The sequence below is a fragment of the Equus przewalskii genome, chromosome 5 (genome assembly GCF_037783145.1).
Source record: "Equus przewalskii isolate Varuska chromosome 5, EquPr2, whole genome shotgun sequence".
NCBI lineage: Eukaryota > Metazoa > Chordata > Mammalia > Perissodactyla > Equidae > Equus > Equus przewalskii.
Window position 1 is genome coordinate 17,805,506 of NC_091835.1, and position 25,195 is coordinate 17,830,700.

The window sequence follows — 25,195 nt, forward strand, 5'->3', positions numbered from 1 at the left end:
TTGATGTGATTGTCCTGTCTTTAATGATAAGGGAGAATTTACTACATTTTCTGAAAGTTATCAATATACTTTCCTTGTCTTTTAATTTTGCTTCTGGTGACTTCAATCTTATTAAAGCTTGAAATTTAGAGTATAGACTTATTATAGTATTGATTTTATGAGGTAGATGCACTCTTTTTATGAATAAATAATGTGATGCAGAAAGTTATGAATAAATAAGGTGATGGAGAAAGATGATGAATTCCATGCACATTGTCTTTAAACACAGTTCTTGTGTTCTTCAGCGTGGCAGATTCGATTCTGTCTTTACTTCGGGGAAGGTTTCTTCTCTAATATCTCTGAAACCTTTCATTTTTCAATTTTGGGACAAAATAATTCTTCCACTGGCACAACTTTAGTCCTCACGGCTTTCATCTGCTCACTAATCTTTTCATCCCTTTTGTTTTTTGTTTTTTGTTCATAATGGGTGTCTCAAACTTTTCTTCCATGACAATTATTTAATTTTCAGTAGTTTTGTTTATCTCGTTATTTCTAATTTTTATAGAAGTTTATTGTGTTTATTTTAGGGGGCATCTTAATTTGTTTCTACAGCTCTGCAAGCTCCACTTTTTTTGGATATTTCTCAAACAATTACTTCATTTTTAATTTTTCTTTTAAAGATTTTTAATTTTTTTCCTTTTTCTCCCCAAAGACCCCAGGTACATAGTTGTATATTCTTCGTTGTGGGTCCTTCTAGTTGTGGCATGTGGGACGCTGCCTCAGCGTGGTTTGATGAGCAGTGCCATGTCCGCACCCAGGATTCGAACCAACGAAACACTGGGCCGCCTGCAGCGGAGCACGCGAACTTAACCACTCGGCCACGGGGCCAGCCCCCATTTTTAATTTTTTTTAGCTCATTATTTTTTAGCTCACTAATTGTGTTCTTCATATCTAGAATTTCTATTTGGTTTTTTTTCTTAGAGTTTCAATCTCTTGGTGAAGTATTCCTTCTGCTCATTAATTTTATTCATGAGCTCACTGAACTGTCTTTCTGAGTTTTCCTGTAACTCATTAAGTTTTTTTATGACAACTATTTGGACTTCTCTGTCATTTAGGTTGTAAATTTCCGTGACTTCAGGGTTGGTTTCTGGAGATGCCATTTTCCTTCTACTCTGAAGTGTTACTGTAGTTTTTCGTGGTGTTTGATGAACTGATCCTTTCCCAGACATTTGTGATAGTGTCAGGCCACAGATTCTACCTGCCACTGCTGGGGGGGTAGGAATCGTGTTTTCTTATCCCACTCTGTCTGCTGGAAGCTGTTCCAGTATGGCTGGTCTGCATTTGTGTTCTGGCCACAGCTGCTTGGCAGCTGACTCACGCACTGGCGGGTGGGGCCTCTGTGCTCTGTTGATGGATTGCTCTGGTGTGGGACTGCTGCGTTTGGCAGGGGACCAGCCCAGCTGGTGCACTAGGTGGGAGAGGATGGGCACTTTCCTCCACCTGCCCAGGCTGGCTGTGCACTCACAGGCGATTTGGCTGAGCTGCTGTGCTTGATGGGGGCTCCTTCACGGGGGCTGAGCCACACTACTCAGTGAGGAGCGTTTCCATGAGTGTGACCACACCGGCATAGGGGGCGCTCCCGTGGGCCGGGCTGCCACTCTGAAAGTGTTCACATGGAGGCTAGGCTGCCCCCACCTCCTCTTACAGTCACGTACAGCCACCATGTGAGGACTCATGACCTAGATCGCTGCCACTGGGAAGGGGAAGGGTCTGCTCACCTAGTTCCACTGCTTCCTGAGGATCCAGTCCCCCCACCTTCAGATGTATTACTGCGTGGATCTCTAAGACATCCTATCGTGCTGTGTAGGGAACCCTCTGTTGGTTAATGAACGTCCGTTTAGTTGTAACTTAGAGGAGAGACAAAGGGAACAACTCACTCTGCCATGATGCTGATGGATTACTTGGGTGGTTGAATACACTTTTGTGTCCATGAGGGTACTATTTTATACAGGATTTCATGGGAGGACTTAGTGAGGGGTTGATATTTGATGAGAGCCCTGAGTAAATTGATAAAAAGCACCAAACAGATTTCCAAAGAAATCATATTCTAAGCAGAAGAAACAGCCAATGAAGGGTCAGGTATAGAAACATACTTGGACTATCTGAAGAAACCTAGGAGGTTAGGGTGCCAAAGGGCAATGATCTAAAAGAGGATGGGTAGGAAATGAGGTTGGAGAGTTAGCAAGAGATAGTCATGTAGTTTCTTGTAGGTCATGGTCAAGACTGTATTCAAAATGAAATGGGGAGCCGATGAAGGTTTTCAGTAGAGTGAAATGATCTGATTTCAGTTTTTAAAACATCTTTGCTTATATTTGGTGTTTGGAGAACAGCTGCAGTGTGGCAAGAGTGGAAGCAGGGAGGCTGGTGAGTACCTATTGCAATAGTCCAAGCAGGAGATGATGGTGGCTGAGACCAGGTTGGGGCAATGGATGTAAAGAAAAGGGATGGGATGCTGGATCGAATTCTAGGTAAAGCCAGGGGAAATTGCAGATGGATTAAATGCTAGGTGTGAGATAAAAAGACGTGTCGTAGAAGACTCCAAAGGTTTTTTCCAAAGAAATTGAAGGATAGAGTTGCCATTTGCCTAGATGGCAATATTCTGTAGTGATAAAGAACCTGAACTTTAGTCCAAAGCTTCATTCTGTTTTTTTAACAGTTATGTAGCTCTTGGAAAATTGCTTAACATCTCTGTGCCTTGGTTTCTTCATCTGTAAAATGGGATAGTAATAGCATGTACCTCATAGGTGCTGTCAGGATTTGATGGGTTAATATATGTAAGTGCTTGGAATGACATTTAGCATTTAATAAGTGTTATATGTATTTGCTAAGTCCTTTACATGGAAAAACTAGAGAATGAGCAGGTTTCAAGGGTGAAGAATCAAGAGATTAGTTATCAGTTCTTGCCTGGCTGAGTGTGAAAAGCCTACTAGTGTCATCAAAGTGGAGATGGTTGAATATAAATCTGGAGTCCAGGGAAGAGACGTAAGGTAGAGATGCACATTTGGGGATTTTCCATGTGAGGGTGATATTCAAAACTATGGGAATAGATGAGATTACTTAAGAAGGGAGCACAGATAGGAAAGAGATCAAAGGACTGGCCCTGAGGTGGTCCGATGTGTGCAGGAAGAGCAGAAGAAATAGCCAAGGAGGTACCAGGAAAGCCACAAAGTCATGGCATAGCATCTCAGATGCCAAGTGAAGAAAACATTTCCAGAAGGAAGAAGTCAACGATGACATCAGTGAGGCTGAGGGAGGGAGGAAGAGGTGGATTGAGAATTAGCCTTTGAATTGGAAGTAATACCTTCTTTTATGAGTTAAAATTAAATTTTTAATAAACATAATTAGGCTTACATTGTTCTCAATGTCTGGAGTTATTTGGTATCTTTTCCTAAGCTAAAAACTGGAACTTAATTTTATTTCTCTCCTCCTTCTTCCTATTCCCTCCATAAAGTTTTTGGTCACCATAGTCTGAAAATATCTTCATTTCACTTTCATACATGAATGAGTATTTGTGTGTCTTTAGAATTAAGGTTCATAATTATTTTTTGCTTAAAAATTTGGACATTTTTCTTTCATTGTCTTCCTCCACTCAGTATTGCATATGAAAACTGAAACTTCCATCAGATTTTCATCCCTTTGTAAGTTGCTTTTACTTTCTGGAACCTTTATGATTTGTTTGTTATCCTCAATGTTCTACATTTTCACTATGATATATCTAGTTAGGTTTTAAATACTCATTCTCTGCACTTCATGTGACATTTTAATTAAGGTTCTAGCTGCCATACTGAGACATTTTTTTCCCTCCTTTTATTTGATTTCCTTGTTTCGTTTTTTTCTCTTCTCTCTTCCTGGAATTCCCATTGACAGAATGTTGAAACATCAGATTATGCAATGTTTCTTAATTTTTTCACATTTTCCATACGTTTTATTTTCTTGCATTCCAGAAAGAAAACGTGGTTAACCAACTTACTCTTGAACTGAGGCCGTTCAGCTATTAACACTCCTACCTTTGCTTTTTTAAATAGCTTTAATGAGGTATAATTTACATGCTATAAAATTTACCTGTTTTAACTGTACAGTGCAATGACTTTTAGTAAATTTATAGAGTTCTGCAACCATAACCACAATCCAAAGTTACAACATTTTTATCATCTCAAAAAGTTCACTCATGGCTGTTTACTGTCAATTCCTATTTCTATCCTACAGCCCCAAGTAACCACTAATCTACTTTCTGATTCTGTAGATTGCCTTTTTCTGGACATTTCATATAGATGGAGTCCATACGTTATGTGGTCTTTTGCATCTAGTTTTTTTCACTGAGCATGTTTTCGAGGTTCATCCATGTTGTACATATATTAGTATTTCGTTCCTTTTATTGCTGAATAGTATTCCATTGGATGGATCCACCACATTTTATTTTTTCATTCACCAGTTGATGGATATTTGGATTGTTTCCATTTTTTGGCTATTATGGAAAATGCTGCCATAAATATTTGTATTTGTATACAAGTCTTTGTGTGGACATATGTTTTCATTTCTAGATAGATCCGTGGAGGAGAATTGTTGGGGTCATATGGTAACACTGTGTTTAACTTTTTAAGAAACTATCTTACAGGGTTTCTGAAGGACCCCTTTACATTCCTTCCAGCAATGTATAAGGGCTCTAGGTTTTTCACAATCTTGCTAATACTTATCTTATATCTTTGTAGCCATTTCGGTGGGTATGCATTGGTATCTCATTATGGTTTTAATTGCTTTTTCCCTAATGACTAATGATGTTCGGCATCTTTTCATGTGTTTATTACCTTCTACTTATCTCTTTGGAGATTTATCTATTCAAATCATTTGCTCATTTTTTAATTGGGTTGTTTGTCTTCTTACTGAGCTGAAAGAATTCTTCATACATCTGGATGTGTCATTCACTAGAAATATGATTGGCTAATATTTTCTCCAAGACTGTGACTAGTATTTTCATTTTCTTAATGGTATCTTTTGAAGCACAAAAGATTACATATTTTTAATTTCAATTTATTCTTTTATGGATCATACTTTTGGTGTTGTAGCTACCTTTTTGTATAACCCAAAGTCGTAAATATTTTCTCCTATGTATACTTTGAAAAGTTTTATCATTTTCATTCTTTCACAGGACCAGCTACATAATTTGTGAGATTCAGTGAAAAATGAAAGTGAGAGACCCTTGTTCACAAATCATTAAGAATTTCAAAACCATGAAAGCAGAGCATTAAACCAAGCACAGGATGTATGCCCATCAAGCTGGCCCTGCTCTCACATTTAGGGCTATGATCCATTTTGAGTTGATATTTTTTTAAGGTGTGAGGTAAAGGTATAAAGTAATCTTTTTGCGTATGGTTATCCTATTGTCCTAGAACCCCTTGTTGAAAAGTCTATCTTTGGCAGCTCTTACTGCCCCTGTGTCCTGTCCCCATGCCTGCAGCTCTTCACTGCCCATGGTCCTGTCCCCATGCCTGCAGCTTTTACTACCCATGGGTCCTGTCCCCATGCCTGCAGCTCTTAATGCCCATGGATCCTGTCCCCATGCCTGCAGCTCTTTACTACCCATGGGTCCTGTCCCCATGCTATTCTCTAAATAAAAGAGCACTACTGCCAGACCTTGAGAGTCCAAGAAATCTTTCTTTTGACTCCTCGACTCACTGAGCCTGCATCATTTCTTCTGGTGGCCCATACGGGGGTCTTGCTTCATTGGCTTGTGAGCTTAAGTTCTGGTAAGTGCTCTTTTCTTCCTTGGGCCTTTCCCCTTTTCAAGGATGGATCTAAATTCACTTCTTCATCGGGAACTTTCTTGGACAGCAGTATGAATCCACGTTTGCTGCCCATGGCTACTCTATGGGGCAAACCGTGGCATTCAGCTTGAAGAGAGTCAGTACCTTAAGCCTCAGGGTGATGAAGAATGAATTAATCCATTCCTTCCTAATTCTACCTCTAATATATAAATTTTACATGGGCACGGGTCAACCACTTACGTCATTAGGACAGTCGCCAATCTCCAAGACTCCCATGGCAGGTTTCTTTTCCTAAGGCTGGATTGGCGTCCCTCCCTATGGCTCCTGACCACACTCCAAACCGCGGGAAAGTTCCAATCGGGACTCCAGGTCAAGAAAAGTACCAAACTTTAACCTTTAGTTGAGTGTGGGAACCCCTTCTTGGGAGAATGGCTACAGGATGCAATTGGGTAGAATGTCCCCCAGACCGGCGGAAAATTCCTCACTGTTTTTCTCTTTTACCTCTGGGACCATTCACCAGGCACCTATTACTGCCAGGCATAACAGGGAAGGTATACAAGGGATACAATGCAGGGGGACGCCCCCATCACCCCTTACTATAGGGACCTCACGGGAGGAACAATGGGTAGGATGCTGCCCTAGGTTCAGGGGGGATTTTCAAGGCAATGGACCCTTTTCTTTTATCTCTCTTAGAGTTACAGTGGCCATTTTGGTCTCCTTTTGAGCTTTGCAACCGGGAAACAAAGAAATCTTTAAAGACTAAAAGGCCCTACCTCTGGGAGCCCCAACTTTGGGTTTCCAGGCCTGATCACCCTGGCGACCCCAAGTGGGGTGCCTTCTCTTGGCGGTTGACTCCTTGAATATTTTAGTCACCTACTGAGTCGGTTATGAGAGTAGGAGACCTGTAATTCATTCTGTGAACTGTCCTGCTGGGTTTGTGTGCCCCGGCACCGGAACTATTCTGTGACTCTTATCTTGATAACCCTCTAAAAGAGGCCATGAGTGCGAGGTCTGATCTCTTCTTTTCCTTTCTTTGTTTCATTCATCACCTCCTCTGTTGTCACCAAGCGGAGGTTAAGTTCAGGCTGGACCTGAGCAGAACCTGGACCTTCTGTAAAATCGAAAACTTGAAAACCTTTTTGCCAAGGACTTAACTCTCAACCCTGGCTCTGGGAGCCCCAGCCTCCAGCCAGTTCCAGGCCTTTGCCTCCTGCTTTCCTGCCTCACCTTGTGCTGGCTCAGGGACTAAGTGCCCCGGTTGAGCAGGACTTGATTAAATCTTATAACTATATCAATGCCCGCAGTTGGACTCTGCACCCTTTCTCCAGCCACAGTCAGTCGGACACTATGGGGAACGCCCTAAGCATCCCTGGAGACTCACCGCTCAAGTACATTCTAACTAATTAGAAACACTTTCAGTTGGATGGGTTATGCCCCAGAAACTCGAGCTGGGAGAAAACTTGAGGGGTTTCTCTGTGCCTTTATGATGCAGTTGAACAGGTAGAGCAACCTATAATGTCATTTGAGTAACAACCCAGTTTCTGAGAAATCAAAAGCAACTGTCCTTGGAAAATCCTTGTAAGGCTAGAAAAGCAGCTTTATAGGCATTCAGGTTCCACCCATTTCCCTTATCTCAAAGAGCTTGCAAATCCTCTGGGGACTACCTAGCCCATCATTAATTCCTAAGACTGAAGGAAAAACAAAAAGGCAGAGGAAGGAAAAAACGGCTGTAAGTGTACCCTTGCCAAAAAATCTAGCATCTTGAGTGTCTTCTCCACAAATATTGGTAAAGAGGCTCAAAACAAAATTTGGATTCGTAACTAGGGCGCTTTCTTTTATTGTACCTGATTCATGTCGGTAATTTTTAAAACAATAGCTGTGGAGATTCTGTGTATGTATGTCTATGGATGTTATATGTGTGATATTTTTACCTCCGGATGGTATGGCCAAAATTAAGAGCTCTGTTTAATTGGCTTAAAGTAAGCACTTACATAAATTCTAAATGTAGTAGAAATTAACCCAATGTCTTTCAAGTTAACGTGATGTGAATTAGCCTTTGGTAAATGAAAGCTTGTTTGTTTGTTTGTTTGATTGAAATAGTCTTGTTGTCAAAATTGTTGGTATTTGGATATGATTCAGGCATGCAGCCTGGGTTTACTAGTCAAATAAATTCATACCGTCTGTTAAATTCGTCAGCAAAATAATAGCTTTAGATGATGGCTAATTTTGTCTAATGTCTCATGAAGTTTTCGTGGGCAATGTGAACATAATTGTTGGAAACAAATGGTTTAAACAGATAAAAATGGATAAGAGTTTGTGGGTACAATAACTTTTATGGTTTGTATACTTGGGGAAAAAACAGCTTCCAGATTCTTTTTGGTAACAATCTTGAGTTTTGCCAAGTTAAGTTAAATGATAAAAATCTGAGTATCTGGGTCGTTTTTGGATTGGATAGAACACTGAAACCTTATTGCTAAATGTCTGTAAGTTATCTACTTTTGGCTTCTTGTTGCAGAGAGGCTAAAAGTCTTTGGGTCTATTACTGTAAAGTGGCGTGTTTCTAGAAATTAGGAAAAGTGTTTAGAATGCTGAGATAAAAGACAATTCACTAACTAAAACTTCTAAAAATATCTGTAAAATAATGCTGGTAATGGTAGGCTTTGCTGTCTTTTTTTCTATTTGAGTGACCTCATCATTTCAATGTTTGCTGTAGTATTTGCTATTTTTTGAGACTTTATATTGTGTTAGCTTTTGTCTATTTCATATAGTTTTATAAAAATAGCTGCTGGGTCTATTAAATTTCCTTTTAAAATTGTTTACAGATATAATTATATACTTTTTTCTCCTTTTGTTTGTTGTTGTAATAAATTATATAAAGACGTCTCGTAATATTCTAGCATCTTGACTTTACTCACTCTCATTTCATTATTTTCCTCGTTTTTTCAAAAGAGCCTCCAACTGGAAGTTTTATTTCATCTGTGACCCAAAAAAGTATTTTTTGTTTTGTTTTGTAAAATCTCTGGGTGGTTTATTTTCTTTAACATGCAGCCTGTTTCGCTTCTGAAAACTTTTTGAGACATCTTTTGTGGCCAAGATTATGATCTATATTTATATACATTTCAAGAATATTGGCAAAAATCATGTGGTCTCTGTTTTTAGGTTACCAAGCTAAATAATACATCATTCTTCCTAATTTCCCTAGAGCCTGTATATTTTGATCATTTTTTGCATATGTGTAGAGTCAAAAACTAGAGATGAATTGACCTTCAATATCCTAGAATATTTGTCTCATTATTTGTTTCTTGAATTTTGCTTTGTTGTGGATATGAACACCCTTACTTTTTGTTTTGTTTAATTTGAACACCATGACTTCTGTATTTTTGATTTTAACAAATTTTGTGGCACTTTGTCTTCATTGCGTCTTTTGTTAGATTCCATTTTTGATTCTGTACCTTTCAATATTGTCATTGTTTCATTTACATTCAGTGTTTTAAATAATGTATTTTTTTATAGTTTTCTGTTTTAACTTTTAGAACTCCTTATTGTTTTCCTTCTTTTTTCTCTCGAAAAATACAAGCTATATTTCCTTCTCATTTTATTTTCAGTATTTTATAAGGCTTTATAGGACCTGATTTCACTCAACCAGTGGTTACTTTCAATTATTCAAATTAATTTTGAATCTATATTTCTGTAAGTTTTAGCGTTGAATTTGAAACCATATTGTTCAAATTTTTCACATTTAAAACAAATTATTTAACTCAAATTTGCCTTTACCACTCAGCTCAACACTTTGTTTGTTAATATACTTTGAAGCTTTACATCAAGATAGTTACTACTATTTTGCAAGTAAAATTCTCCTCTTTCTAGAATAATTTTCTGCATATAGATCCTGTCCACACTTTGTTAGATATACAGCTGGGTTTTTCATATTTTTGGTGCTATTGTAAGTGGTATTGTTTTATTTCATTTCAAATTCCAAGTTTTTGGTGCTGGTATACACACAAGCAATTGATATTCGTATGTTACTTTGCATCCTGTGACCTTGCTACACTTATCATTAGTTCCAGGATATTGTTTTGTCAATTCTTTAAGACTTTTTGCGTAGACAATCATGTTGTCTTCAAGCAAAGACAGTTTTAGTTCTTCCTTCCCACCCTCTATGCCTTTAATTTTCTTTTCTTCTTTCTTTACTATGCCTTCCAGTAACATGTTGAATAAGAGTGGTAAAAGGGGACCTTTTTGCCTTCTCCCTGATCTTACAGGAAAGCATACAGGTTCTCAACATTAAATATATTAGCTATGGGTTTTTTATGGATGGCCTTTCTCAAGTTGATGAAGTTTCTCTCTTTCTAGTTTGCTGAGAACTTTGACATTAATGGATGTTGTATTTTGTCGAATGACTTCTGCATCAATTGATGTGATCATTCAGTTTTTCCTTAGCCTGTTGATGGGTGAATTACATTTGATAGATTTGAAATGTTGAACCATCCTTGCATGTCTGGAATAAACTTCCCCTGGTCATGTTGTATAATTTTTTTATGCATTGTTGGGTGCAATTTGCTAAGATTTCATTGAAGATTTTTGCATTAATATTAATGAGTCATTGGTCTGTAGTTTGTCTTTATCTGCTTTTGGTGTTACAGTAATGCTGGACTCATAAGAGGAGTTAAGAAGTATTCTCTCTGCTCCTATTTTCTGGACAAGATTGTAGAGAACTGGTATCACTTCTAAATTAAATGTTTAGTAGAATCCACCAGTCAAACCATTGGGGCCTGATGCTTACTTTTTTCCAAGTAACTAATTACTCATTCAGTTTTTAAAAAATGGAGACAGGCCTATTCAAATTATCCATTTCTCCTTGTGTGAGTTTTGGTAGTTTGTATCTTTCAAGGATTTGGTCCATTTTATTTAAGTTATCAAATTTGTCAGCGTAGGCTTGTTCATAGTATTCCTTTGTTATCTTTTTAATGTCCTTAGAATTAGTTTTCGTGATTCTACTTTTACTTCTGGTACAATATTTTGTCTTCTCGTTTTATTGGTTAGCCTGGGTAGAAGTTTATCAATTTTATTGATCTTTTCCAAGAACAAGCTTTAGGTTTTGTGGATTTTTCTCTGTTTTCCTGTTTCCAGTTTCATTGAATTCTTTTGCATTGTTTTTTTTTTTAAAGATTGGCACCTGAGCTAATGACTGTTGCCAATCTTCTTTTTGTTTTTCTGCTTTTTCTCCCCAAAACCCCCCAGTACATAGTTGTATATTTTTTGGTTGTGGGTCCTTCTAGTTGTGGCATGTGGGATGCCGCCTCAACATGGACTGATGAGCGGTGCCTTGTCCACGCCTAGGATCCAAACCAGCAAAACCCTGGGCCACTGAAGCAGAGCATGTGAACTTAACCACTCGGCCACAGAGCCAGCCCCTCATTGAATTTTTCTCTAATTAATTTAATTTTTTTTCTTCTATTGGATCAGGGTTAAATTGCTCTTTCTTTTCTCTTTTCTTTTTTTCTCTTCTTTTTTCTAGTTTCCTAAGTGGGAAACTTAGATTTTTGAATTTAGAACTTTCTTTTTTTTTAATATATGCATTTAATGGAATACGTTTCTCACTAATCACTGCTTTTTCTGCGTCCCCAAATTTTGATGAGTTGTGCATTCATTTTCACTTAGTTCAAAATATTTAAAAATTTCTCTGGAGACTTCTTCTTTGACCCATAAGTTATTTAGAAGTGTATTTTTCAATCTCCAGGTATTTGAGAATTTTCCATCAATCTGTCTGTTATTGATTTCTAGTTTAATTCCTTTGTTTTCTGAGAACATACTTTTTATGATTTCTGTTCTTTTAAATTTATTAAGGTGCGTTTTATGACCCAGAATGTCCTCTATCTTGGTAAGAGTGAATTTTCCCTGTGATCTTGAGGAGTGTGAATATTCTGTGTTGTTGGATGGAATATCCTATTTATGTTAAATAGACCAAGTTGATTGGTAGTGATGTTCTGGTCAAACTGTATTAGTATTGCTTTTTTACCTGCTTGATCTATAAATTATTAAAAGAGGATTATTCAAGCATCTAACTGTAATAGTGGATTTGTCTATTTCTACTCATAATTCTATCAATTTTTACCCTGCATAGTTGATGCTGCGAGTTTATGTAAATACGTGTTAAAGATTGTTAAGTCTTCCTGGAAAACAGACCCTTGTTTCGTATATAATACCTTCTTTCTCATTCATAATTTTTCTTGTTCTGAATTTTCTTTGTCTGAAAATAATATAGCTGCTCTGTCTTTTGATTAGTGTTAGCATAGTATCTCTTTCTCCATTCTTAACCTGAGTCTTCATATTTAAAGCTTTTTTCTTGTTGACAATATATAGTTTTTTATGTTGTTTCTTCAGTCATTTTTGGCAGTCTCTGTCTTTTAATTGGAGTATTTAGACCATTCACATTGAAAGTAATTTTTGATATATTGGATTAATATCTATCATGTTTGTGACTGTTTTCTACTCATTGTATTTGCTCTTTGTTTTTTTCTCCCTGTTTTTCTGCCTTCTCTGGTTTTAATTTAGCATTTTATATGATTCTGTTTTATCTCTTCTGTTAAGACATCAATTGTACTTCTTTTTAATGTTTTTAGTAGTTGTCTGGAGTTTACAATATACATTTTATACTACTTCACCTGTAATACAGGTACCTTATAACAGAGTATTCCCAATTCCTTCCTCCCATCTCTAATCACATTGCTGTCATTCATTGCACTTATCTATATGCTGTAATCATCACGTGTTCTAATCTGGGATGTTTGTGTTCTTGGTCTGCTGCCAGGCTCCCATTCTGTGCTTCCCTTTACTGTCTCGTGGGTTGGATCCATTGGTTTCCAGTTTTCATGTCTTCCTCATTGCTGATTTGCATCCATGTTTTCTGCAATTCATCCTAATGTATTTTCCTAAGAGTATTTGGGTGTTGCTGAATATTATACATTCAATAAATAAATAAATAAGCAAACAAATAAATAAACTAGAACCACACTAGATGACTTAGAGATTTTTTCAAGGTACTAATATATAAGGCAAATTTGGTGCATAAAAAAGCATATAATACAGAAAAAGAAAATCATATAATATTATAATATAATATGATGACAAAAAGCTCTGTAAGTATGAGTAAGGTATAGATATATGTAGATAGAATTATATGCTTACCAGGAATTTAGGGAAGAATACATGCAAAGATATCAAAATGGATTATGTGGGAGCGGTGGGGACAGTTGTATGAATAGAAAGGAAGGAGGTATCTAGTTGGAAATAAGGAAAAAATAAAAAGTAAAATAGTGATTGCATGCATATTTAAGAGCATGTATAAAATTACATTTTAAAAGCTTTATATGTGTGGATTGGTATATACATAAAGAAAATTTTAGGAAAAGCACCCAAAATGGATGTTTGTATAGTAAAATTTCTCAGCCCTATGTGTCTGAAGTTATCCTGATTCGCTCTGGGTTTTGAAGGGCTGGCTCTACAGTCACTGTTATTGATGAGGTATCTCAAGCTATTCTTGCCATCATTCCTCCATACGTAACTGGTTTCTTGATGCTTTCTGGAAGCTTTTAAGTTCTTCTCTTTGTTTTTTAGGTGTTGTTATTTCACAGTTATCTGCCATGGTGATTCTTTGAAAATTCATTTTTCTAAGTACCTAATTGTGCCCTTTCAAAAAATACATGTCTTTCCACTCTGAGATATCCTCTTTTTCCCTGTCCAGCTGTCTTGACTCCAGTTATGAGGCTATCACTTACCTAAATTAATCCTTAATCTCTTCTATTTCTCTTGTTTACTTTTTTTTGCCATTTAATCTCTTTATGTTATTTTCCTCAGTTTTATTTTAGAACCATTTTAATAATTTTTTTATTTCTGAAATTATTTTTTAAAAATATCTAAGAGTACTTCATATTTCTCTGGTAGTTCTTTTTTCTTAGCATCATGGAGTGCAACATGTATTCTGAAATCTCTCTAAAAATATTGGTTTGGGGGATGTTTTCTCCTTTTTCTTATATTAGCTCTGTTTCTTCTAGGGTAACATTTTTCTCTTTTTTATGTTATTCTTTCATTCTGATATTGGAGAATTTCTTCAAATGTCTGTTGACTTGTGGTTATCTGTTCCTATCAAAGAAGAGGCTCCAGGGCCCACCCCATGGCTTAGTGGCTAAGTTCGGTGTACTCCACTTTGGTGGCCTGGTTGGTTCCCAGGCATGGACCTACACCACTCTCATCTGTCCGTGGCCATGCTGTGGAGACATCTCACGTATGAAAAGAGGAAGATTGGCAGCAGATGTTAGCTCAGGGCAAATCTTCCTCAGAAAAAAGAGAACCAAAAAAAAGAGACTCCAGAAATCAATCAATATGATTCACAAAATTAAAGACTAGAAAAGGAAAACGATAGGAAGATCTCAGCAGATACGTTAGATAAAATGCAACATCTGTTCATGGTAAAACTCACAACAAACTAGGAATAGACAGAAACTTCCTCAGTCTCATTAAAAATATACATATATATATATATATATATACAAAAATGTAGAGAAAACCTTGTATTTAATGGTGATACTGAAAACAAGACAAAGAAGTCTGCTCTCACCACTTCTCTTCAACGTTGTATTTGAACTCATAGCCACTGCAATAAGACCAGAAAAAGAAATAATTGTTGGAAAGGAATAAATAAAAGAGTTTTATTTGCTTATGATATGATTGTTTTCTATAAAAGCCAAAGGAAATCTACAATATTTTACTAGAACTCACAGGTGAATTTAGGAAGGTTATGAATACATCGATAATATTTTTCCAAACCCATTCTATTTCCATACAGTAGTAAGAAGCAACTTAAAAATCAATACCATTTAAAGTAGCCTCAAAAACAATGTAATAACTAGGAAGAAGTTTAATGAAAGATGCACGTGACGTCTGTACTGACAACATAAACACTGAGAAAAACGACATAAAAGAGTAGACTCAGTATGGTTAAGATGTCTGTTCTCCCTGAATTTATCTATAGATTCAATAAAAACCCAATAAAAATCCAAAAGACTTTTCTTGTAGAAGTTGACAAATTGATTCCAAAAGATATATGGAGAACCAAAAGACTTAGAAAAGCAAAGACAATCTTTTCCTAATTGAGTTCAAGACTTTCTATAAGCTCTAGTTCTTAAACCAGTGTGCTATCAACACAAAGATAGATGAATAGATCAATGATATAGAACAGAAAATCCAGAAATAGACCCATTGCTTGTTGAATATTTTGCATACTTTCATTAATTTAGGATAGGTAAAGGTTTCTTAGAGAGTACACTAAAGTCATTAACCACAAGAAAAATTTTGATAGATTGAACTTTATCAAAATTAAAAATTTCTCCTCATCAAAAGACATGGTTAAAGAAATGAAAGGCAAGCCATGGATTGGGGGAAACTGTTCACAATATATACATCAAACAAAACACTTCTATTCATAACATGTAACAAGCTCCTACACATTAATAAGTATATAATTATATTATTACTATATTACATATAATTATTAATTATATATGATACATTATTATATAGTTATATATAATTATATTGTATAATTATGTAATAAATATAAATTAAATATATAAATATAAATATTTATAATTATAAATATATATAATTTATATATAAATATAAAATATTGTTATAATATATTATATAATATATTAATAGAGATATTTTATTCCATGTATGAAATCCAGTAACAGGCAAAATTAACATATGGTGCTAGAAAGGGCAGCAATGTTTGCCTTTGAGAGGCTGCCTGGCTCCAGGTAGTCACCTTGTGGATTAAGGAGTAGAAGATGCACTGTTCTGTTCTTCGTTTTTCAAATAACACATTAGTTTTCAGCATCCTGACTCCCTTAGAATCTCCACTGCCTCTTCAGAATTCCACAGGGCACATTGGTTGCTTTGTGACTCCTGGGAGCATCCTTCACCTACAATAGCAATTAGAGCTCCTTTGACCACTTTTTGTCTTATAGGTTTGGGTTGAAATCTCTCATCAACTCCTTGCCCCCTACCATTCTCTTTGTTATTGTAAACCCAGTTTCTTTATTAGCATTTTAGTGGGGTTTTTAACAAAAGAAAAGACAGACACTTCTTTGCAATCTGTAAAATTTAACCGGAAACTTTTTTTTAAATAGAATTCAACACAATAATATGACATTATTTCCTGATGCATGTTGGGTACTGGGAAGTGCCAATAATTCCCTTCTGGTTTGACAAAGAAATCTTACGAGTCTTCATCATATTTAGGAATACAAGATGTTGACTAAAACATTATTATCAGAGCAATAAACTGATAAACTAAGAACCAGAATTACAGACTCCGGTTTAAAATTACTTTCACAGGAAAGAGCAGCAATTTCTGAAGTCCAGATGCCTAAAAAGACTCGCTATATATGAGAATAGCACAGACAGATTTATGTTAACACAAAGCAGCAGTCCCAGGAGAAATAATTGATATTCTTGTGAAATTCTCCATGTACTACCATACCATATCATTATCAAGTCACATCTTATCACTTATGAACCAGTTTTTTTTTAAATTTTTTTATTACTTTTTCTCCCCAAACCCCCTCGGTACATAGTTCCACATTTTAGTTGTGGGGTCCTTCTAGTTGTGGCATGTGGGATCCCACCTCAACATGGCCTGACGAGCGGTGCCATTTCCGCACCCAGGATCTGAACCCTAGGTGAAACCCTAGGCTACCGAAGCAGAGCGCACGAACTTAACCACTAGGCCACTGGGCCGGCCCCTATGAACTAGTTTTGCAATGTGGGATGGTATTTCTCTTAACAGATACAAGTCATGGAGGGACACCTTGTTTTTATCTTTATGTGATTTATTTTTTCTTAGTTGTTAACTAAGATGCATTTTCAAGTTAAATCCTGTTATTATTACATTGTTTTTATTCCTCTGTGGATGGCTTTACTCCATCTCGGTTTTGTACAGATTTTTAAAAAATGTTAATTAACAAACTATTCCAGATATGTTTAGAAGATATCTTTACAATGGCTTTGATTGGAACAAATGACTTTTTCAATGCTATATGTAAGTCTTTCTTAACGTCCATGCTTTCTTCTATTATCTATTTGCGTATTGCTTCAATTCCACTTATTCTGGTCTCTACTCAGGACCATTTATTTTATATACATTGGTTCTTCACAGTCTGTCCTTCATATATAAAATCCTATGGCCATCACAAACATCTGAAATCTTGATGACCATTTTTTCATGGTGTCTTTTGTCCCCAGGATGTCCACAGAATACGAGAACATGGAAGAGAGGCTTCTCTATGAGGCTATATTCAGGCACTTCAGAAGACATAAGGTGGAGATTTCAAGTGCAATAAAAAAACCATTTCCTTTCCTTGAGGGCCTCTGTGACCGTGAATTCATCACCAAAAAGATGTATGAAGTAAGTAAAGTTTGTTATGTCACAATCTGGTTAACCAGCCCCAGACTAAGTTATGCTTTGTTATCCTGGACCCAAACATCAGGGCACAGCTAGCCAACTGAGGAGCCTCCTATGACTGGGGGACCTTTTCAATTATTGCTGTAAGTGTTCGTGTATGTAAAAAGGGAGAGGAGAAGCAGGCATCACCAGAGACAGTCCTGCTTCTGAAGGAATGGTGCTCCATGGTGCCCACTGGAGTTGGGGTGAATAGCAGTGGAGATTGGCTGGATCTGAAGCAGGTGTGTCCCACAGACGTATAATGCCTTGCAGGAATGCACACAATATAGCATAAGCTAAGAATTAAAAGTAGTTTTAATTGATTAATAAATTTAGTGAATTGATTTAATGAAGCAATAATTGATACAGCATTTCATTTCAATGAGCTTTGGTTTAAATGCTTTGACCTGAGAACATTAAAGCACACACAAAATTGATGTCTTCTTAGGACAAATTTGAAAATGGATACTTGCTATATTTTGCCCAACAGTTTTCAGTTTTCTTCTCCTTTCTTTTCCTTTTGAATTTGGGTTATTTTAGCAATAGGTGTTGTTGGACATACAGAGATGCAAGTCTTCCCTTTGCGCTGTGAATATGCTTTTTCTATGGTCAAGTTCACAAAGGGGAGAACTGTCACCTGGCTTCCTGAGTTCTTCCACGCCAAGTCAGTTCAGAGCTTGTCCAATCAACAAAGCAGCTGCTCATCACCTGCTAAGTCTATTCCTAAAACATATGACCAAGTTCTTAAAGGGCCATGCAACATTTAACTTTGAACCCACTTTTGTTCTTCAGAATTGCTTCTTCTTACATCTAATGTAAATGAGTGTGAGAAGATCTTACTCACAAATGGGTATTTTTAAGGAGGAAGGATTTACTTGTTTCACTTAGTAGCCATACAAATATATAGAAATCCTAAAACTTTCCCTGAGAAGATACCTAGGTAGAGAAATTGGAGTACATTACCCATAAATTCACTTTCAAGGGCTCTTCTATAACTTGGAAGCCTGTATTTATATTTTCTCCATTCAATATTTTTTTAAGGATGCTCAGGATTCTTGTAGAAACCTGGTCCCTATACAAAGAGTGGTATACCATGTGCTCAGTGAACTGGAGAAGACTTTTGACCTGCCGCTTCTGGAAGCCTTGTTCAGCGAGGTCAACATGCAGGAGTACCCTGATTTACATGGCATTTATAAAAGCTTCGAAAAAGGTAATTAAGTTTATTAGTGACCTTTTGATGTCCAGTTTTTTTCCAACATGTATATATTAACCTCCTACCATGTGCTACACGTGGTGCTGGGCAGTGGGGATTTAGCAGTTTACAAAACACACACATCATGAGCCTTTTCAAATCTTAGGGCATAGTGGCTATGGCATGCAACACCCACCTGCAGGTCTGCTTAACTAGGCATTTAGGCTCACAGGACAACCAGAGCCACATGGCATCAGATTTACTTAGAAGGACAAATGACAGGAAACACAGCATCCCAACGGGGCAGTATCAGTTGTTCCTCTTCTTGGGGACCCCTTGCAGTGGCTAAGACAGCAGTCCACCCAGTTGTCTACTACCTGCCTCAAGTGACAGCTAACTGGTGAATGCAGAATCCACACTGGTTTAGTAGTACCATGCCCTTGGGAGTCACTATCTCATGTGACAACTCCAATAGCCATAACTCTTTGGGACCCCACCTTCTGTGGATGAGACAAGTTACAAGAGTTACCACCCTGAAGGAAGACCAAAGTATGGCTTATAGTCCATAGGTAGTCCCCCAGTTCACATGCAATTTACCAGTCATGGGTCATTTTTAACCCTAAACCCAGTGTTGACCTGGTAACACAGAAGAGAGGCCACCTTCATCAGGTTTCCAGAGTAATTACCGTTATTTATTTTGATACATGCTTTCCTGGCCATCTGAAAATTTTTTATGTGAGTAACAGCCTCATGATGTTTCCACTACACCTTTACCTTTTACGCTTGAGTAGCTCCTTTCTGCATGGGAAACATAGAGGCTCCCTTGTTGGGGGTTCTCTTTTCTGTCCCAGGGATGATGTGGGAACTTTACCATGAGGATCAGACCCACTGAGCTCTGAGTGACCTGAGGGTCGGAAATTCCTAACCGTGTAATTTTGAGGTGTTGGAAGATCTCTAATTGCTTTCTTCTCTCTTGCCTTCTCTCTTCAGTAATGTCAAACAATATATTTTCCCTGGAAAATGATGGAGAAGGGATGGTGGAGAGGCCTAATTACCATCTAAGCCTTGAACAAGGTGATTGCAACCTGATAAACACCCACTCTCATCTGCTACAAGGAAAAGGAAAAAAAGGAGATGGGGACTGAGCCCTGAGTGGAGATTGTGAATCAGGGAGACGTTGAAGGAGAATGGAGAAGACAGGAGGGTATTTGCATGAGCATCTAACCTGAGGCCAAATCCTGGAGGAGGAGCTCTGACAAGAGACTGTCAACAGGTCCAATGACCAAGACAAAGGAAGAGGAACCCAGTGTATCAGTAAACCAGATTTAAAGAGAATGACTACCTGGAAGTAATTTCAATTTAGAGAGGCCCCTGTAGGAGAAGATCAGTGTGAAGCTGTGAAGGGCTAGAACTCTGGGTCGAAGGTCAATTTCAAAGAGAAGACCCTTGTTTATGGCACAAGAAAGGACCAATTTAAATGTGGGGGATGTTGTTCAAGAACAGGAATATTCAAGGAAAATGGCAGTCATATAGAGAGAAGAGAAAAAGTAGTTGAGATGTGGAGAAGAGGATGTGGGCACTTTGACAGAGAGAGAGAGGAGGAAAGAGGGGAAATGACAGAGGAGAAAGGGTTAAAGGACACAATAAAAACAACCATATTATTCACATCTCAGTTGACTGAGCGTTTACTCTGGCACTTGTGGGTTCAGTGCTCATGGCTGCCGTTGGAGGATAGTATCACTTATGTGCCCATTATGCAGATAAGGAAGCTGAAGTCTGGAGACCATGTATGTAGTTGAGCTGGGGTCAAATGAGCAAGGATGAAACCAGGAATTCTGAACCCAGAGCCCGTGTTCTTAACCCTGTACACTACCCAGATAATCTAACAGAAAAGACAGAAATATGAAACAAAATAAGGAAATATATGTGGAGAGAAAAACATGGAAAAAAGAATACCAGAGCTGGAGGAAGTGGAGGAGAATCAGGCACTGAATCCTCATGGAAAGGCCAACAAGACAGAGTGAACAGATATGTAGAAGGAGGGTATGGAGTAAGAGGGGGTGAGGACAAGGCACCCAGACTTTGTAGGAACTGAGGTAAGGCTACCAGTCAGGGGCAGCTCTGGGGACAAAGGCAGGTTCACTATGGCTGTGGATAACAGGAAAAGCCATCAGCAGTTACCCAAGTGCCTCATAGAGGACACACAGTGAGAGGCCTGGCGGAGCCCTCTCAACCAGGGGTGCAGCTGACCCCAGACCCGACTCTGGGGGATGGAGTCTGACTGTAAGAGTTGGGTGGGATCTGCCAGGTCAGATGGTCTCTGTATTGACTGATGGGCTCTGTACTGATCGTATTGACCCCTAGAGGGGGTCTTCAACTCCTACTTTATAAAAAAGAGATTAGCAGAGAATGGTACAGCCCATACTTCAATTTCTGAAATAAACTTCTAATCTCTTTCCCCTAGGAACTGGTGAAAACTTGCATCAAATCCTGACCTGGCCCTGCACAGAATGCTCATCTTATAATGGTTTGTTCCTTTGACCGTTCTGTGATCCTTTGCTGTTCTTGATGCATTCTGGGATGTGCCGTGGTGGGGCCTGCTTCTGTGTATCACTGATTGCCCAGAATTGTCAGTCTTTGCCTCTGCAGTTTCTCCAAGGATTTAGATAACAGTCTTCACACTCTGGGTTGCCTGGGAGGGTCGCTGCATCTATACCCCTTAAACACTCTTGCTGCCAGCTCCCGACAACTCCAGGCCTGGACGTTTTGCCCATGTGCCTGGCTTCACAGTTCTGCTTCTGTCTTGCTTGAATCTGATCACTGCCTGGGTGCTTTGAGGTCTCATCCAGAGGTGGCCAGTGCTTGGCAAGAGTGGTGGGGGCAGGAGGAGATGAGCGTTCCTCATATGGACAGGGTACCTCCCAGGTTGGGTCCCTACACAGGACCATGGACACCATGTGCCTCCCATGCAAACCCTCTCCCGTCATCCCTGGACAGCAAGCCAGGAGCTGCCCTCCAAACACCAGACGGGTCACCACAAAAATGCTTTGTTACTTTAGCAACTACTAATCGCTGTTTACAACTCTTGACTCTCCTTAATCCATAACACTGTTAATAATTTATTTTTATAAATTATAATTTAATATGATTTAATATTATAATTTAATATAATTAAAATATGTTATTTTAAATATTATAATTTTAAGACATTAATCATAATAATTTAGTTTTCTGATCAGTCACTATATCCGATACAGTGACACAGGTAATATTTTATTTGATCTTCTCAAACACCTTAAAATAATGGTGTATCATCTCCATTTCTCAGAGAGGAAAGAATCAGCTTAGAGAGTTTGGTTCTTCGTGCAAGTTCACGCAACTGAGAGCTGGGACTGAACTCTGCTGTAAGGTTGTGTCAGAGCACAGAGTCTGGACGCCCACGACCCGGCTCCAGATTCTCCCTGTGCTCTGGGGGAAGTTACTTCCCTCTTTGTCCTTCAGTTTCATCTATAAAATGGATGAGTTAATAGTACCTACTTCACAAGGTGACAGCTTTTAAACAGTTCTGTCATGTGAAGCATTCACAATCATGCCTGGTACTTCATCAGTGTTCTGTGAATTTTCTTATTATTGCTGTGTTTTAATTATCATCATAATTTATGTCTGGTGCCAGAGTCTAAACTTTTAACCATTACAGTAAACTTTGGGATTGTCTTCTCTCACAGATGTCTATTGTGGGTTTAATTATTCCCCAGGGTGTAGAAGCAGTGATAAAAGTAATACCAACCTCTGGCCCATGAAGGTCAACTGAGGGCCACAGTTTGCCTGCCCTTACAACGCACTAGTCTATAGTGAATTTCACGTCTTTATTCCATGACTCTGCTTTGGAAATGAGTAGCATGAAAGAGTCTCAGGGAACTTCCCGCACTGTGAAAGACTCTTATTATGTAGCTTCCAGTTGGGATATGTTGTTTAAGAAAAGCTATACTAAATTAGTAGTACTTTTTTATAAGAGAAAAAAAATCAGAGTGATTTTTGAAAGCATACTTGTACTTTTATCTAATCATGTTTATTGAGAAAGTTGTTAAAAAATTTTTTTAAAAACATTCCGGAATCCACATTCTCAGGCATTCATCTATTAGTGCAGCCGGTGGGAACAGGAAAAGGTGAGTGGATAGAATTGTGACTAGAAATGAGCAGAAGAGAAGGGATTCAGTACATGTATAGGGAGTGTAGGGAGGAAGCAATGAAATTATACCTCACAATGTGGTCTCGGGGCAGCTCTGCCTGGAAATGGAATCCCAGAGCATCTCAGTGATGGGGAACAATGAAAATAAAGACAGAAGTTTCAGCCTACAACCCAAATGATGCCCAAAAGCCACCATTAAGTGTGTCCAAGAGTCTGACCCAGCAGGGACGGCTGCAGTGACATGCACAGGTGATGGAAGGGCTATGTCTCATGCCAACCGCCCCAATGGGAGACTCCAAGGAGCTGTGGATGTGGCATAAAACATGCACCAGGGCTCATGTTCTATATTAAAACTTTGGGAATTATTTTTAAATCATACTTTACATAAATTACTATGTTCAGAAAAATCACATTAAATGAAAACAATGCAATCTACACTGAAATATATATTTATCCTTTCATACTCTATGGAGGCTGGTGGAACAGAGTGGGATGGGTTGGTGGAATCCATAAAGAGCAGAGGAGGTTCGCCATCGGGGAAGGGGGATGTGCTGGTCCTGGTTTCTTTCCCAGGAATTTATTCCTTACCCTCGTCTGCTCTGCTCTGCCCTCTATCTCTGGCCATTGACCCCTGCAGACATGCTGGCCAGCTCCCTCACTGCTGGGTTCCTGCTGGGTTCCTAACATGGAAGACGCTAGCAAGAGATTGGAGAGTGGGAGCAAGGGAGAAGCCAGATATTGCCCTGTCTCTAACTCCGGCAGCAATTCTGGCAGCGGCTGCCTCTCACCCATGACTCCAACTCTCAACAAGCAGTCCAGCCATGGCCCAGCTCCTACTCACCCAGTGACCCTGGCCCCTGGGCTCACCCTCAGTCCCTTCCATAGCTTCCTGTTGACAGTTCTTCTGGTTGCTGCATTCTTCCATTTGGACTTCTCAGCTCTCCCATCAACTGTGTAACTAATCCCCTGGATTACATTCCCTCTACTTTAAAAGCTTAGGGTGATTTGTATTTTCCGGTTGGATCCTAATTGATGCAGGGGGAAAATAAAATAACTGTGAATCAAAACATGGTTTAGGTACAACCCTACCTGAAAATGGATTCTCAGAGCCCCTCTGTGAAACAGAACAGATAAGTGCAAAGAGAAAAGATACAATCAGTGACAAAAATGTTGCACTAGACAGCCAACAAGGAAATGAGCAATGTTCCCAGGAGTCTGAGCCATAGTGTCAGACTGACTGATTGTGTTTGATGCTGCGGGGAACAGAACTGGCAGGTGGAAGGACTTGGTGTGAAGGACAATGACACAGGAGAGGACTCTTGGTAATGTTGGGAATGCTTGAGATGAAGAAAATATGTAGAAAGACAAAATTGATACAGAAGAGGCATACAGAGGTCACATCAACAATAAACAGAGAATAGGAGAAAGTGGGAAAAGTAACAGAGAATGGATAAAACGAAAAATCAGGCTGAGGACTTAACTTACAACCCTCTTAACTTATTAGTTGGTTAGGCTAACAGCTGTAACAAATAAACCCAAAGAAGTCAATGACTCAAACACAATGGAATATTAATTTTTCTTCTCAAATGAACATTCCAAGAAGTTTTAGAAGGGGGACAGGTGGGGCTCTGTTTCTTAGAGTCATTCTGGAAAGCAGCCAAGTGGGAGATCTTCCTTCTTCAATATCAGACTTCTAAGGCTACCCTGGGAGAGAAGCAGACCTAAAAACAGATACAAAACAGATACAAAAACAATGACAGCACATCCATAAAGCTCTAAGTAAACGAAGAGAATCTTGTATGAAAAACAGAGGGCCAAGACAAGAAGAAATGGCTACTGGGAGTAAAACTGACCTACAGATCAAGTGAGTACAAAGGCAGATCATGGAGTTCTGAGCGAGGGACATTCTTGCCTTGTGTTATCAGAGCTTCCCAAGTTTTTGCTATCTTGATTCCTTTGTCATACACTGAGACCTTCAAGGGACATTTCCTCCTTCTGTAATCATAAGACAGGATGACTGTTCAGAGTCCAGGGAAGATGAGTTGTCCCAGGAGCCTGGAGCTCTGCATTGGGGAGTGGTCCTGATGAGAAGGGTAAGGGCTCCAGGACATTAGGAGTCTGAGTTCAGAGCTCTTGTTTGCTGCTACATTTTACTCGGAGCACACTCCACAGCCCAGGAGCCCATTCTCTGCATTTATCTCATGCGGCCATTTTGAGAAATGAAAAGAAAGAAATCATTATAAATTCAGGCTTAACAAGATGATTCTAGTTGAATGACAGTGACATTTTTACTACATGCTATCAAACATATTATTGCCCAAAGTATTGGATTATATAGTGATATCCACCCCTGCCCACCGTGTATTTTGTAGAAAGCAGAGAAAGTGGGGTAGTCTGTCATTGCTTGATTTTGTCACAAACTTGTTCAAAACTTAAAAGACTCTGATCATACTCTCTAGTTATTGACAGAAAGAAAAGCTTCTGGTTATTAACATCAAATTCAATTTATA

General features: G+C 38.5%; 1 protein-coding gene across 3 annotated transcripts in view; it reads left to right on the forward strand.

The window, feature by feature from the left end:
• The window catches only part of LOC103558659 (nuclear body protein SP140-like protein), a 60,196-nt gene that overhangs the window by 2,023 nt on the left and 32,978 nt on the right, over window positions 1-25,195 (forward strand). For all 3 annotated transcript variants that reach the window (XM_070620125.1, XM_070620123.1, XM_070620126.1), the window contains exons 2-5: window positions 17,106-17,268; window positions 18,346-18,514; window positions 19,487-19,570; window positions 20,961-21,023. In XM_070620125.1, the coding sequence (XP_070476226.1) occupies window positions 17,106-17,268; window positions 18,346-18,514; window positions 19,487-19,570; window positions 20,961-21,023 (479 nt within the window). The remainder of the gene's footprint in view (window positions 1-17,105; window positions 17,269-18,345; window positions 18,515-19,486; window positions 19,571-20,960; window positions 21,024-25,195) is intronic.